Source organism: Chenopodium quinoa, unplaced genomic scaffold, assembly GCF_001683475.1.
Source record: "Chenopodium quinoa cultivar QQ74 unplaced genomic scaffold, ASM168347v1, whole genome shotgun sequence".
NCBI lineage: Eukaryota > Viridiplantae > Streptophyta > Magnoliopsida > Caryophyllales > Amaranthaceae > Chenopodium > Chenopodium quinoa.
The window spans coordinates 1400466-1416324 of NW_018744137.1; the positions used below are offsets into that span (position 1 = coordinate 1400466).

The following is a 15859-nucleotide window of genomic DNA, read 5'->3' on the forward strand; positions in this document are numbered from 1 at the left end:
AAATCTATTTTTTTAAAAATCTAATCTAATCTACCTCCGGTCCAAATTACTCGCAACTTCGGGGTATAATTTGTGAGATATAAAATATTCCAAAGTTGCGAGTATTTTGGACCGGAGGTAGTAATATCAATGATCAATAATATTATTAATAATTTGATCAAGATCATATAGTATTATTGTTAGTTAATGGTAAATGATATCATAATAACTACATAATTAAGTTTAATTATCATTATTGGATCTTTTTTAGTACTTATAACCAATTCTAAAATTTGAATACCCGAACTTATCGGTTTGGGTTATAAATATCACTTTTAGAATTTTTGTTTATTAGGTATCCAAACCAAACCGTTAATACGATACAACGATGGGTAACTCACCCATACTCACCCCTACTTCCTAGCAAAGTGACTAGAACTACACAGTGCACATTAATAAAACAATCACTAAAATTTTCACATCTCAATATCCATCCAAAAAAGCAAGGACAGATTCATTGTACAAAGAAGAAAGCTAAAATTTCATCTTTCTTCTTCGATACTTGAAAAAGTAAAAACCTTTAGAATAACTCCATTTGTGTAATGACATTGTTAGAGTATTTCAAAGTTTCTTTCGCCAATTGGCCGCACTTTACACCTGCCTACCCGTACTCCAACTTCACTGCTACGAGTTAAAAAAAAAACACTAAACCCGTACGTATCAATTTTAAATTAATTTTAAACAATATTATAACAGCCGTCCACCTGTTGAACCCTAATTGGTTCATTTCTGCCAACCGTCCAAATTGCGAAACCCAAGACCCGACTAACCCGTTATCTATCATATCATATCTACCATATCACATATCACATGGGATTTTTTTTACCTTTTCTTTTTTAATTTTTTCACCTACTTTGTAACCAAATGATGTTTTGTTTCACAATTTCCATTTGGGGTTAATCACATCATGTGACAATTCATCATAAAACTTAACTTGTTAGTGTTAGGATAGTTATTCGAGAGTTATTTTGTGTTATAAAGGTTATTCGTCAATGTTATAGAAGATATTCGGTCAGTATTATAGGGATTACTCAATTAATATTATATAGATTTTTCAATGAGTGTTATTAGAATTACTTTGTTTTTTTTTTTTATTGCATTAATTTTTAAACTTTGAAAATCCATGTCAAGTATAGAGAAACTAATTTTGGTATATCAATAATTGGGCACCCTAGTTATGAAAAAAAGTAATGAGTATACTAAAATCAATATTTGATACTCCATCCGTCCCTGAAAAAACGACCCATTTGGTCTAATTTTAGTCTCAAAAAGAATGACCCATTTGTTTTTCCCAACATCTATTAAAATCACAAAATTACAAATATATCCTCAAATATTTTTATCATGTAGCTCCTTCTCCCTATTTTACCCTTATATTTTTTTTCAGATATTTGTGTCATCTCCTCTCTAACTTTCTAAACTTTTTTTCACTCTTCTGTCACCATTAATTTTTCTTTTGTTTTCCCATATATTTGTATTTGCAAATTTTTGTTGACTTGTGTTGTCCTATACATTTGTACTTGTAAATTAAGTATTTTAATATCCGCAAAATCAACTCAAAATGGATCGTTTTTTGGGATGGAGGGAGTACGTCAAAATCTTTTTTCTATGTATAGTTATATTAATGGTAGTATTTTTTAAGTTTTATAAAATAATTATTTTAGTTTTTATTAAAGCACCTCCCATATAAATAACCTAATTCATCAAACTATAGTCTTTTCTTCACCACACAAACAAAAATACTCTTCCTTTCCACAATTATCTCCAACAACCAAAAAAAATCCCAAATCATTCATTCACCTTAATCAAATCCTCTCCCTTAGTATCAATCAATCAATGGGGGCAGACAATAACAACAACAATGGAGTAAAATCAGGAAAAAGAAGACTGATCTTCACCTACGGAACATTAAAAAAGGGATTCTCAAACCACCGATTAATGGTGGAATTAATGGCGGCCGGAGACTCAACCTACATCGGACCCTTCCGAACCGCAGAAAAGTACCCTTTAGTATGTGGACCATACAGGGTGCCATTCCTTCTGAACCTCCCCGGAAAAGGTGACATGGTATGGGGTGAGGTGTATTCTGTATCGGAGACGGGCCTCGCCCGCCTCGATGAGCTTGAAGGTGTCTCCCGCGGTCATTACCAGCGATTGCCGGTTGAGATAGCGGGTTTACCAGATATAGATTTGGGTACGGCAGAGGCGTATTACGCGGATGAATCGTATGCACAAGAGATGTGGAAGAGGAATGGTGAGGCTGGGTTTGTGAGTTATTCTCATAAGGAAGCTAAGGGTTATGTTAAGCGTCAAGATCGTCCTCAGAATGTGTCGTTTCTTCAACATATTTCTCGTTTTCTTTCTTCTTCTCCGACTAATAATAATAATTCTTGTTAATTTACTGATTTCTCCTTGCTACTAGTCATATTTCCTTCGTTTTAATAAAAAAAAGGGAAAAAAATTAAAATGTTTGCCAGTTGTTGGTTTTCGATTGGTGTTTTTATTTGGATTTTATGGTCTTTAGAGAGCCCCATCGCCCGCATGGGCGGGGTGGAGATCGATCCTGTGAAATCGGAAGGAAATCTCTAACCACTTAAAATATCCTTCACTCTCTTTAGATTTTGATTTTATATGGTTTATTTTACACTTAAGTGAAAGGAAGAATGTGTCTTGTTAGAAAAAAAAAAAGTGAGAAGTGTAAGATGAAAATTGTAGACATTTAGTAGTGCATATTTAAAGTATTCACTTCGTTTCTTTATTATATGCATTACTACTCATATAATAAAGAGAAATGAAAATCTAATTAAAGAAGGAGAGAGTAGTGAATATTGATTAATCTTTAATGTACTTTCGTTAAAAAAAAAAATTAATGTACTTAATACTTCGTATATGCATAGCACATTATGGTATTATTTGATTATCAATTATGTTTGTAAATATAACATATTAAATCCGTGCTCTAAAATTATTAATTCTTCACTTGCAAGTTGCAATTCACAGTGTTAAGTGCATAATTCAAGAGAAAAATTACAAATATTGTTTGCACCATTTACATTTACAAAGGAGTTAAGAAGTCAACTTCCCACCCCCAAAAGGTGGAAAAGACTCATTAACTATCCTACGCTTAGGGGTGAAACAAATTCGATTTAAAACCAAACCGAACAGAAAACCAAACCGAATAACAAATATGGTTTGGTTTTTTTTTTTAAGGTGGTTTGGTTTCGGTTTTGAAAAAAAAAAAATCGGTTTTTGGTTCGGTTTCGGTTTGAGAAAGTGAAAAACCGAAAAAATCGAGCCAAACCGAAATATAGGCCCAAACCCAAAAAATAACCCTAGCCCAACAGATTTACCCTAAGTATATAAATGAAAAAAAAAACCCTAATTCTCTCATTTCCTCTTCTCTCTTCTCCGCGGCTCCACGCTTCACCCTTCTCTCCTCTTCTGATCTTCTCAGTCTTCTCACTCACTCTCCTTTCCTCTTCTCAAGTTCTCAGTTCTTAGTTCTCACTTCTCCCCCTTCACTCTCTCTCTTTTTCTCTTCTCACTTCTCCACCTTCCATTCGCATCACCATCGACTAACCTTTCGAGGATTTTCGAACTCCATCAAGGGCATCAACTAAAGGGCTTTCATGTCAAATTCGACCATGAAAACACTAGATCTAGTGTTTTCATGGTCTAATTAGACTTTGAAACCCAAATTTGAGGAAAGGGTCGTTGTGTAGGGGTTTGGTATGACTGCTCTTTTGCAATTCTGATGCTGTTCTTGTTAAAAACTTGTTCAATTATGTTGTTAAAACTTGTTTGTATGAATTGGTTGGTTTGATTTTGTTACTTTGTTGTTAAAAATTGTGTAATTATGTGTATGGATTGGTTTTGATTTGATTTTGTTAAAAGTTGAAACTTGTTGAATTAGAAGTTTTAGAACTTGTTAATGATATTATGCTACTACAATACTGCTTTGTTGATGAATGAGGCCAAAAAAATTGCAGATTATTGGCCCAAATAAATTAGGCCCAAAAAATTCGGTTTGGTTCGGTTTCTTATTATGAAACCGAAATGAATATGGTTTGGTTTGGTTCGGATTCTAAAGTAAAGTGATGCGGTGTGGTTTTAAAAAATACAGAAACCGAATTAAAGTGGTTCGGTTTCGGTTTGGGCAAAAAACCAAACCGAAAACCGAACTTTTACCCCTACCTACGCTACTTATTCTTAGAATTTGGCCTCTCTATTTGCCTTGCTTAAAGCATTTACATAATTAATAAATTTACATTAAACTCTTTTACTAAATCACCAACTTTCAATGAAATTCACTATACACTGATTGTACCGAGGTGCGTATGATTTTACAAGGATATACCTATTACAAGATCTACAACATATCATAATACTAAGGATAATTTGTAAATAACCACCCAAAAAATAGACCAATTTTGATATAACCACCTAAATAATATTTTATTTTAAATTACCACCCATTAAATTAAAAAAAAACGCGCAGATTACCACCCATTTAGAATTTCCGGTGAAAATTCCGTCAGTGGGCCCCACCTTTATTAATTTTTTTCCTTTATTTTCCTTCTATTCTCTAGCTTTCTCACTCTCTCCCCGATTTTTTCACTTTCCTTCTTCCTACCTTCTTCCTTTCTTCTTCCCAACCACCACCACCACCACCATTGCTCCACCTTTCACACCACCTCTGGCAACCCTTAACCCCAGCACCACCACCGAAAATTGCTGCCCAAAACAGCCCCCTGCTTCATCTCGCAACATCCATCCTCACGCAAACAACACCAACCCACCCATCTCCTCCACCTCGCACAGCCGCACCAGCCATCGCAAGAAGCGCAAAAACAGAAGCAATTCCCTCCATATATCAGCTGTATAAAATTAACAACTTTTGTAATAATTGGTTTTGCTCAAAATTTCAGAAAACCCCCAATTCAATTAAAATAAGAACCCTAATTTAAGAAACCCCCAATCAATTGAAGCATGAACCCTAATTTCAGAAAACCCCCAATCCCCTCGATTTATTGCGGATGGGAATGTCGATGGGGTGGGAAATTTGGTTGGGGTGGAAGATGTTGCAAATGGGAATGTTGGTGGGGTTCATAATTGCAGATGATGATGTTGGTAATGGTTCATAATTGCAGCCAAGCCATCTCAATTAAATTGCTGCCAAGCCAAATGAGTAAATTACCCAACTCAAAAACTATTATCCTACACAATACCAAATTGAAATTGACAACAATGGAAAGAACAAAATCATCACAGCCTCAATATGATTAGTACTTCGTATAAAATAAGGGGGCGTTTGGTAAACGCAGAAAAAAAAAAAAAAAAGAAGGGAGTAGTAGTACTGTAGTATGGTTATTGTTGTTGTTGTTGTTGTTGATGATGATGATGATGATGGAATGGTGGTGGTGGTGGTTGGGAAGAAGAAAGAAAAAAGGTAGGAAGAAGAAGAGTGAAAAAATCGAGAAGAGAGAGTGAGAAAGCTAGAAAATAGAAGAAAAAAAAGGGAAAAAAAAGTGGGGCCCACTAACGGAAATTCCACCGGAAATTCTAAATGGGTGGTAATATGCGCGTTTTTTTAATTTAATGGGTGGTAATTTAAAATAAAATATTTTTTGGGTGGTTATATCAAAATTGGTCTATTTTTTGGATGGTAATTTACAAATTATCCTAATACTAACTAGGATGTTAGCTATGGCAGTAGCTATTAGCTCCGCAAGTAATTGTTAGCTGTTACATACGAAGTATATAAATTAATCTTCAAAAAGCTAATATTTTTAACTTTTAATAAAAGCTACCTCTACCACTAAACATTACTTGTACTATATAGTGGTAATACTCAATCTTTGAAAAGCTAGAATCTTTGAAAAGCTATAATTGAGTATAATGTTCAATCTTTGATCAAGTCAAATAAGTTTGGCCACTAGAATCTTTGAAAAGCTAAATTCTCTAAGAATGAAGAATTAAGTCCTTATAGTCCCTACCCTCCAGTCCACCATATTAAAATGTTAACTTAACAAATTAATTTATTAATTAACCAAGGAATAGATTCATTCAAAGTTCTACCTCTGACTTTCATTATACTTGTATTTCTTTTTCTAATTTACAATTGTAAAATAAAGTTCCCGCACATACTTCAACAAGTTAACAACACCCTTCATTTTAAAAAATTTATTAGTAATAGGTACAAAAATGATTAGCATACAAAAAACTAATTTCATATGTTTCGTAATACTTTATGTAATAAATGAGGGTCTGTTGTTCACTTCAGCTTATTTTCAATTCAGTTCCTAATTTTCTTCTTTCACAAAATATTTATTTTAACTCTATTCAGTTTAGTTCTATTCAGTACAGTCCAATCAATTTAGTTTAGTTCAGTAAATGTGAATAGGACAATATTATAGAATTAATTAAACAAAGAAAATAAAATAAACAGGAAAAAGAATGATGACGTAAAGTAATGCAAATTAAAATAAAATAAAATAAAATAAAAAATTGAAAGCCATTTTCAATTACGTAAAGTTGTAAAATTATATGCATAGATTATAGAAATGTCATCTCTCTTTATTATTAGAATATCATTATGTTTTAAAAAAAAAGAATATCATCATTGGGTGAAGGTAGAATCATTCTAGTAATCTGGATTATACTAAAATATTTTCTTAATTATTGTACTCTGCACTTCATACTTTGTAGTAGTTAACTCCACCGTATTAACTAGCCAGTTTCTTTCCAAATCAAAATGCTCATTCTGGACTTCCAGAGGCATGACCCATGGACGTCCCAAAAGACTCCACTCTTCCTACTCGGTTGCGCAACCGGTCATTGTGGACTCCTCTCTTTTAAATTAATTGAAAATTATACGACATTTTATACAACAGTTGCATATGACTTTTTAAGGTGGGATCGAATGATAAGAGGTATTCTAGTAACTCGTCCACAATTTGAAAACATTGATAGCAATTAGCAATTAATACCAAGTAGAATTGTTGCACCTAGAGCAAGAGTTAGGTCTCTCAAAACAAATTCCTGCACCACAATTTTATAGGGAAGATATTTGATTTTTGAGACTTGCATCCAATTTATACCCCTCTTGTTTGAAGATAGTTTGTCACATTTTACTTTTGCTACATAAACTTCCAACTTTGTGCGGTAGATATTTTCCAAGGCATATTTTGTGATAACCAATCTTGTATTTGATACTTATGGTCCTACTAACCATTACCAAAACTTTTGATACAACTTTCTTTATTCGCTTAGATTTTGTTCACCCCTACAAAACTCTAAAAGATGTCACTCATGACCTTCCATAGATATTTCACAAATTAGAGTTGAGTCTGGTGTCATCTATGGTTCATATGGCGTGTATAGATCTTATCGACCCAAATCGAGGAGACGATGCTCCTTTGATTTTCTATCAAGACTTTTACAATCAGTGAAGTTGTATTTCAAAACAGATCTTGCATCATTGCCACGACGGTTAACAGCATCACCTAAGCTAAACCGTTAGTTCTGAAGTATGTTCTTTTCTCATTCAACACAGAATAAAACAGAAAAGTTTGTGTGCTATTTTCAGGGCATCTTTATTTCATAAGTACAAGAGAATGAGCTCAACTGAGAGCAATAGATTGTTAAGACACCAGTGAAGAATGAATTTCTCGCAAAGCATTTACTGCACCTTAGCATTACTACCCTAAAAGCCATTTGCAATCCCTAACATGCTGGGCAAACCATAATAGCCCTGAGATACAAAATACTAACAACTCTCTTTTACTATTGTACAAGTACAACAACAACTTGGTCCTTCATCTCGACCCCTCCCTCTCCTAAGTTTATAGACTAATCATAGGACTCCACTCTTTGTAATTGTAGTTTGGTAAACAAAAAAAATGGCAGGACACTCAAACTTTACCGTCTTCACATTCATTTGCTTCCTTGAGGTGATGATTATGAGACCTACAACAAATAAAAATGGGATGAGAACTGGAAAGAATGGGAACTAGGAAACCTTGGAGAAATAGGGTGCACAAAGATCTGGAGCACATCATTCATCAAAAGATCTTCTAGTCTTATCTGTATTGCTAATGAGTGAATTTTTAATCTCCTTTTAAGAATCTTCGGTGAGTAAAAGTCATGGAAAACATGCATATGCACCAAAAAAGACTATCCCCGAATCTATTGAAATTAATTCTATATGTTGAGACCACCTCTACTAAATTACTTGTTTGTAGATATATGACACAACCTTAGCGGCTTTCCTCACGTGGATATATGACACAATCATAGCACTAGAAAGGGTAACCACCAAATTATCATAGTAAAGATACTCGTCCCCAATCCACACCACAAGAGCTAATGCTAGAAATCATAAGAGTTTCAACATAAGTTTGATAAATTTTCTAGCCAGTTGACTTCTAAACAGAAAAAACACAAGCAGTTCCTTCACATCATCTAGAACATTTACAACAAACAGCCACAGGTAAACCAACATGAATGATTGCCTTTGCTACCATGCACTGTGGTGTCTCACGATGAACATATTTCATTATACTTTCTACTTGGATTTCAAGTTCTTTTTAAGATTACACTTTGTCAAAAGCAGAGTGCATAAACCTGGCAGCAATGAAGGATCAGAGATGGTCTTGACTCTAGAACTAAAGCCCTACGTAAGATATTGGTCATGAGAAAATACCTACACCTCTTCTTCTTAGATAAAACTAGGATACATACAAAATGATAGATTTAGTTGAGCTGGTTTCTTCCCTTGATTCCATTTTCTTTCAGTAAATAAAACGACGTTTAACAGCCATATACTACTAAATTTCAGTCATTGAACAGTCCAATACTCATTCAACCACCATGCCCAATCACAAAAATTAAACTCATCTTTCGTCGAACTACCAAGCTAGGTGATTGATTACCTACTTGCTAACTGCTAAGCTAATAGGATATTTGAAAATTTCCAAATCTACAGGAGAGGAAGCAAAAAAGAACTCTGAATTTTTTTTACTCTGAATTATTTTTTGGAATCAAAGAAAGTCATTCCAGAGTAAATTTAGCATTGTCATACCAAAGTGAAGAGTGATTGATGCCAAGACCATTGCAGGTGAGTATCATTCCTTTGAACCTGGCAAGGTATTCCTGGATTCAGGATCAACATCAATGAATTAGTCATACCAATTAACAAACATAACTCACACAATAACCATTAACACAGAAAGCATATAAATTTTTTTAAGTCTCAAATAGAAAATTTAAGTGTACAGATAACCTTACCGGCAGAGAGTACTTATCAATCTCATAATCCCCACTTAGATCGTATTCGAGTCGTTTTGTAGGATCACTCAAAACTGACAAATCAAAACAGATGAACAAAAGAAAGAGTGAGAAATGAGAATTTAGCAGAAAGCCAACATACTCAAATACATAGAGAAAACAGGGTGACAATTAGTCAAGAAAAAATTCCTGGAATTCAAGAGATGATTCAATCATGACCACTAGTCCAGGAACATTGGAAAAGAAGTAGCAGTTAACATTGTTTCAAAAAAGCACGAGCACAGAATGACCAAAATACAGCGAACAAGAGCAGCCATTGGTTTTGAAAGGAGTAGTAGTGAATGATCAAATTAACAATGGACATACATCTGTGTTGATTGGGCGGAAATTTTCCTCTAAGAACGAAAATTAACAAAATAACAGTCAATGACATCAATAAAATGGCATTACCAGTGACAATGAAATCATATACTAATAACAGAATGCAGCTTCTCTCAGCCAACTTAATCACAAATTAATTATATACTACCTCCGTTAACGGTTATTTGCAACATTTACCAAAAACAGGTGCTATATATTATGTGCAACAAACTGATTTTTTTCCTCTTTTGGTAAGTTTTTTTGTTTGAAATGACCAAACTGCCCTCACTTAACCAACTTACTCCTTTAATTATTTCACTAACTATACTCTATTATAACCCTAACTTAACTCATCTAATCTTCTAAAGAAAAAAAATCAAATCTGTAAAAAAACCAAACCTCTCAACATTCATCTAGTTCATCACATTTCTCACTCCTCATTCATCATCATATTCATCAAAATCTCACTCACCCTTCGTGGTTCATCAACAAAATCTCTCTTTCCTCCTTCATCATCAAAATCTCTCTCCTCCACCATCAAAATCTCACTCCTCCTTCATCATCCCCATCTTCCATGGAGATCTAAAATTGGAGGTGGTTTTGTGCGGCACGAGTATCGTGGATATGGTGGTCAAGGTTTTGTGGTTTCGTGGGTGGATCTAAGTGTCGGGGGTCTAGGTGGTGTTCAAGCTTTCGTAGGTGTTGTGGGTGGTCTAGGTGGTGTTGGGTTTTATGGAGGTAGTTGGGATTAATTCAATTCGTGGTGGTGGTGGTTGGGATTAATTCAACTCGTGGGGGGAAGGGGGTGGTTTGATTGGGGATTTCGTGGTTTTGGTGGTTGTTTTCAGTGGGTTTGGTGGTTGTTTTCGATAGGTTATAGTGGTGGTTTTCAGTGGTGGTATTTAGTGGATTTTGGTGGTTTTCAATGGGTTTTGATGGTATTCGGTGGTGGTGGGTTCAGTAGGTTTGTTGGTGGTGGTTTTCGGTGGGTTCTGGGTGTCGGTGGTGGTGGTTTTCGGCGGGTTTTGGGTTTCGGTGGTGGTGGTTTTTGGTGGGTTCTGGGTTTCAGTGGTGGTGGTGTATCTGGGTTCTGAGTTTGGTGGTTTATTGATTTTGGTTAATTGTGGTTTTTAAAAAATTAGATTAATACTTAAATACTACCCTTGTATTTCAATAATCATGTTTTAAAACTTTCGCCTAGGAGTCCGCGCATGTCCCTTTCGTTGCAAATAACTGTTAACGGAGGTAGTATTTAAAAAAACATAAGAAAGTTGCACTATAAGAAAATCAAATGATCAATGAATAAGAAATACATCTCCCCATAAACTATACAATTGGGATAATGTCACGGTCAAATGCATAAATGGATTGGTGGTTTCAAATCAATTCCAAGTACCTTGTTAGTATAATGTAATTAGCATAGAGAATACCTCTGTAAGCTTCGTTAATATCTTGAAATTTGGCAGTAACAGCACTATCGTCCTTGTGCTTGTCCGGATGCCATTTCTGTGAAATCAATGTTGAATAATGTGAGCATAACAACACACCTAAATTTCGAAGCAAAAACTTCATGAACTCAGCAATGCCAATAAACTATCAAAATGAACTACTTAATCGATAGTTCAAATATAGGATTATAGGTTCAAATATAGGATTGAACTCACCAAAGCCAGCTTTCGATAGCTTAATCGTATATCCTCGTCCGATGCATCATAATCAACTTCCAAAATCTTGTAATAATCCTTTGTCATAATTAATCCCAGTTAGGTAACATCTCACAGCAATGACAACCCTAAACTTAAACGGAAGTTAAATTTCAGATTTATAACAACAAATATGCCAAATTTACACAAACCCAATTACACATTAAATCAAATCATATGAAATATACAGAAGAAAACTGAAATTAAGTCAAATATGAGGAAGATTAATGCCCCAACATAAAAACCCAGTTCAAGAAAGATTCACGATATGTGCTTATCATTCAAAATTCCTTCCTTTCTTCACCCTAATTACACAAATTTATACATTCTTGACCTAATTTACATCAAATTTTGCAAGAAAAAAAAAAAATTCAGATAAACCCCAGAATAAATTGAACAGCTTACAATACAATTCCATTAAAAATCTAACTAGAAATATATAATTTCATCAAACCAAGAACATTAATTTAATTTTTAGAAATGTAATTAAATTAAAATGCATAGAATGAATACCTTGTAAGTGGTGGTGTTAGAAGAAGTGTAATCATTGTGTTCCATCTGAAGAAGAGATTATGTTATATTCTAAATCTAATAAAGTTGTAATCTTTACACACTTCATTTGAGAATTTTTACTGCGATTAAATTAAATTATTGTTCTTCCCGGAAAAAATAATTTAAAGAGGTAATTAAATTAGATTTGTAAAGGGAAGGAAAGACGGAAAAACGCAGGATTTCTCAGAGATTGTAGGCTTGTAGCTTTGCCTGTAAAGGGAAGGAAAGAGGTACTGAAGAGAGAAGAATTTATTTAGTTTTTTTTTTTTTTTCTTTTTAAAATTTCACTCACTATTTATTTTTTTTTAAAAAATTCCATTATCTACTATACACGTGCGGCGCATGTTGCTCCATATTTTTTTATTATTATTATTTTTTAACATGTTGTTCCAATCTGAAATATTAGGGAAAAAAAAATAAAAAAAAAAATCTCCTTCATATTTAATTGTATTTTGTGTAATTAATTCATTATCCTCTATGCATGTTTGGAGGATCTGGCTTCCATTCTCAATTTTCTTTCGTTTCCGTGAGATTAAAATATAATTTTCTAAAAAATATTGCAAATAATATAAAACGAAGATATTTTAATACATAACTAGCCTTCCGGCCCGTGCAATGCACAGCTTGTTCATAGAAAATTGCATTGAGAGATGAGTGAAGAAATACCAATAAATAATTATGAGTGTAATATGTAACTGAAAACATAATTAAAGAAATAAAATTTTGGGACTTTAATTTAAAATAAGACTTAATAGAAAGAAGATGGAGGGATTAAAATCAAAGAGAGAAAATAAAAAGGTTGAATTAAAGAGGGGAGATGAAGATAAAGTGTTTAATGAAAGAGTTAAGAAGAATTGTATAATTAAAAATAAAAAATATAAAATGACATATGGCACATTGAGTTGAAGAAGATAATAGGGAAGTGTAATACAATGATGACATATGTTTTTTTTTTGTTTGGTTTTTAAAATACTAACTAGCATTTTGGCCTGTTCAATGCACGGGTTATAACTTATGTTATTTTTATATAAATCTATGCTTTTCAATAGTTGAAACTACGAAATTATTGTTACATGACTTTTGAGGTGAATGCTGTGAAAACTTATAAAAAAAAATGAGGGTGGAATTGTGGAAGTTATGAAGGAATTTAGTTAAGTATATATACATGAATATTGTACAATATGAAATGACATACTTCGTATTAGTTTAAGCTATATTTTAAGTTTAAGAGATAAAAAAGACTATTTTTTATTATACTTCATATGTTTATGTAATAATTAATTCAACTTTATTCTATCATGATAGAAATGAAACACTTCATTTTCTTACTTAAATGTGCAAGTTACGCATAAAGACTTTAACATTATGTAATATTTTTAATTTAATTTTTTAATATTAAAAAAGTAAGGGAAGTAACATGTGGCATATGAGTGAGTTGTGAGGACATGTGGCATATGAATAAGTTGTGAGGACATGTGGCATATGAGTAAGTATTACCCACTACCAGGTATGGGTAATACTACCCAATACCATTATATAATTTTTTATTTTTTTTTTCTTTCCCCCCCTTTTTTTTTCCTTTCTTCTTCCTCCTTTAAACCCTTTATCCACCTCCATGGATAGCTCCTATTGTCTACCAAACATCCGCCCACCACACCTTCACCTCCTACAACAAGAAATCCACCCTACCAGCTACTACCTTGCAACTACCTCCGTTAAAAATCATCGGAAACCACCCAAAAAACATAACCCAAAAATGAGAGACACAAACTTATGGCTCTAGCCATTAAAATCGGTGAGTTTTATGTTGAAAATCGTTGAGTTCGATCGAAATTGACAACATTAGCCATTAAAATCGACGAGTTCTCTGCTGGAATCGTTGAGTTCGGTCGAAATTGACAACGGTACCTGTTTGTCGGTGCTCAGTTATTACTAATTTCTATACTGTTATTGTTGGTTTGTGTATTGTTATTCTTGGGTTGTATACTGTTATTCTTTACTTGTATACTGTTATTGAGAGGAGAGACACTACATTTTTACAACATGGGTAAATTTTTTGTGAAAATACATTTTTGCCCCTGGTATGGGCCCAACGAGTCCATACCTGGTAGTGGTCTATCACTACTCTGTGGCATATGAATGATGGTGGTTTTAGTTTTTAAATACTAATAAAATAAAGTATAGAAGTATAGATTAGTCGTATGTTTATCCATATTATCTTTAAAATTAGCGTATTACATACCCGTTTCATATCCATAATCAACTTTGTACCCATATTTGGGCGTTCATATTATATTAGAGCTGTCAATTCGAGTAAACGGGTCGAGTTTGGGTCGGGTCAATTCAGATTAATTCCATAACCTATGCGAGTCGGGTTTGGGTTGGGTCATGCTTGAGTCGGATCACATCGGGTCATGCTTCTTATCGGGTTTGGGTCGAATTTAGGTCGGGTTAAGAACAGGTCGGGTTACATTCGAGTCGGGTGAACAATAGGTCAGGTTTAATTCGGGTTAAAACGGGTTAGGGTAATTCTCAGGTGCGAGTCGGGTTCAGTTCAAGTCAATAATTTACGAGTTAGAATCAGGTCGAGTCATTCTCGGGTTTGAGTCGGGTTCGGTTCAAGTCAATAATTTGCGGATTATAATCAGATCGGGTCATTTTCAAGTCCGGTCAAGTCGTGTTCGATTCAAGTCAATAATTTGCGAGTTATAATCAGGTTGGGTCATTTCCAAGTCGGGTCATTTTCTTATTCAAGTCGGGTTATGTTCAAGTCAATATTTTGCAGGTTACAATCAGGTCGAGTCATTTCCAAGTCAGGTCATATTCAGATTCAACTAACTACTAATAGATAATTAGCATATATACTAGGGAATTATAGTCTATAATTTAGGAAGATAATTATTTCCTTTGACCATACAACAAGTATATACTATATTTAACTCTTAAATTTGTGGATGATGCTCATTTCTTTTGTTGGCCCGGACCGACTTGGTCGCCCAAGACAAAATGATTTGATCAACAATAATAAGGTGGTCTAAATTACATTTAAGGTGATTTGAAATCAGGTCAGGATCAATTTGGGTTGAATTTAGGTCGGGTCAATAACAAGTCGTGTTAATTTCAAGTTGGGTTAGTAATAGGTATGGTAAACTCGGGTAGAATTTTTGGGTTGGGTAAGTAATAGGTATGGTAAATTCGGGTCGGGTCAATAACAAGTCGGGTTGAATTTGGATCAGTCAAGATCTAACGAGTCAAGTTGATTTCTTGTCGGGGTTGTAACAGTTTGGATTAAATTTGGGTCGGGTTTGTAACAGGTTGGATTAAATTCGGGTTGGTTAGGAACGAGTTGGGTTGAATTCGGGTTTTGATGGGTTAAAACGGGTTTGGGTCAATTTCAATTCAAGTCGGGTTCGGTGCAAGTTAATTAAATTGGCCGTTGTAAACAGGTAAATCGGTGCAAGTTGTAAACCAGTAAATTGGCCATTTAAAAGAAAATTGAATGGTACCACACACCCAATTGGACTCCCGAAGGGTATTAGGGACCTTGTTAAACATTTCGGCAATTTTTATTTCCGGGCGAAAAAAAGTCAAAATAATTCCAAAATTGAGGGCTAATATACACGCTTTTTGATAAATTTTACAGGTTTCGGGGCCCATTGTTGAAAAGTCTTGAAATTTTAGGGGATACTGTAGGAGTTTATAGGTATGAATGCGGAAAACATGAATCATATTCATACAACACCTAATCCCAAGTAATGTATGGTTGGTGCACCCGGGTGCGCACCATGCGCATGGTGCACCCGAAAAGAACATAAGGTATATTTTAAAAAAAACATGGGCAAAAAAAAAACATTATATATATTTATAAAGAACATGAGCATAATATGTTCTTTAAGTTTGATGATTATGTTCTTTGA

General features: G+C 34.0%; 2 protein-coding genes across 4 annotated transcripts; one reads left to right on the forward strand and one right to left on the reverse strand.

Annotated features, from left to right (window-relative positions):
- The first annotated feature begins 1680 nt into the window (after positions 1–1680).
- On the forward strand, positions 1681–2814 carry LOC110693044 (putative gamma-glutamylcyclotransferase At3g02910). Its single transcript, XM_021870165.1, has one exon. The coding sequence runs from the start codon at positions 1876–1878 to the stop codon at positions 2434–2436; it is 561 nt and encodes a 186-aa protein (XP_021725857.1). The 5' UTR covers positions 1681–1875; the 3' UTR covers positions 2437–2814.
- Positions 2815–7609: 4795 nt separating this feature from the next.
- Positions 7610–12528, reverse strand: LOC110693045 (chaperone protein DnaJ-like). 3 transcript variants are annotated; one of them, XM_021870166.1, is made up of 6 exons: positions 11904–12528; positions 11352–11429; positions 11118–11193; positions 9328–9401; positions 9122–9192; positions 7610–8007 (listed from the first exon to the last, which is right to left on the reverse strand). In XM_021870166.1, the coding sequence occupies exons 1-6, from the start codon at positions 11946–11948 to the stop codon at positions 7953–7955; spliced, it is 399 nt and encodes a 132-aa protein (XP_021725858.1). In that variant the 5' UTR covers positions 11949–12528; the 3' UTR covers positions 7610–7952. The 3 variants fall into 3 exon arrangements, with proteins under 3 accessions (XP_021725858.1, XP_021725860.1, XP_021725859.1); XM_021870168.1 differs by having other exon boundaries at positions 11352–11484; positions 11904–12527; XM_021870167.1 differs by having other exon boundaries at positions 11352–11479; positions 11904–12526.
- Between the last annotated feature and the right edge of the window lie 3331 nt (positions 12529–15859).

What these genes read in the sequence shown, in the direction of transcription:
- LOC110693044 (XM_021870165.1), top strand. Translation starts at nt 1,876, where the DNA reads ATGGGGGCAGACAATAACAACAACAATGGAGTAAAATCAGGAAAAAGA.
- LOC110693045 (XM_021870166.1), bottom strand. Translation starts at nt 11,948, where the DNA reads ATGGAACACAATGATTACACTTCTTCTAACACCACCACTTACAAG. An exon ending in CTAACACCACCACTTACAAG is followed by an intron (nt 11,430 to 11,903) that starts GTATTCATTCTA and finishes ATTATGACAAAG; the next exon opens with GATTATTACAAGATTTTGGA. An exon ending in TATTAACGAAGCTTACAGAG is followed by an intron (nt 9,402 to 11,117) that starts GTATTCTCTATG and finishes TTGATTTGTCAG; the next exon opens with TTTTGAGTGATCCTACAAAA.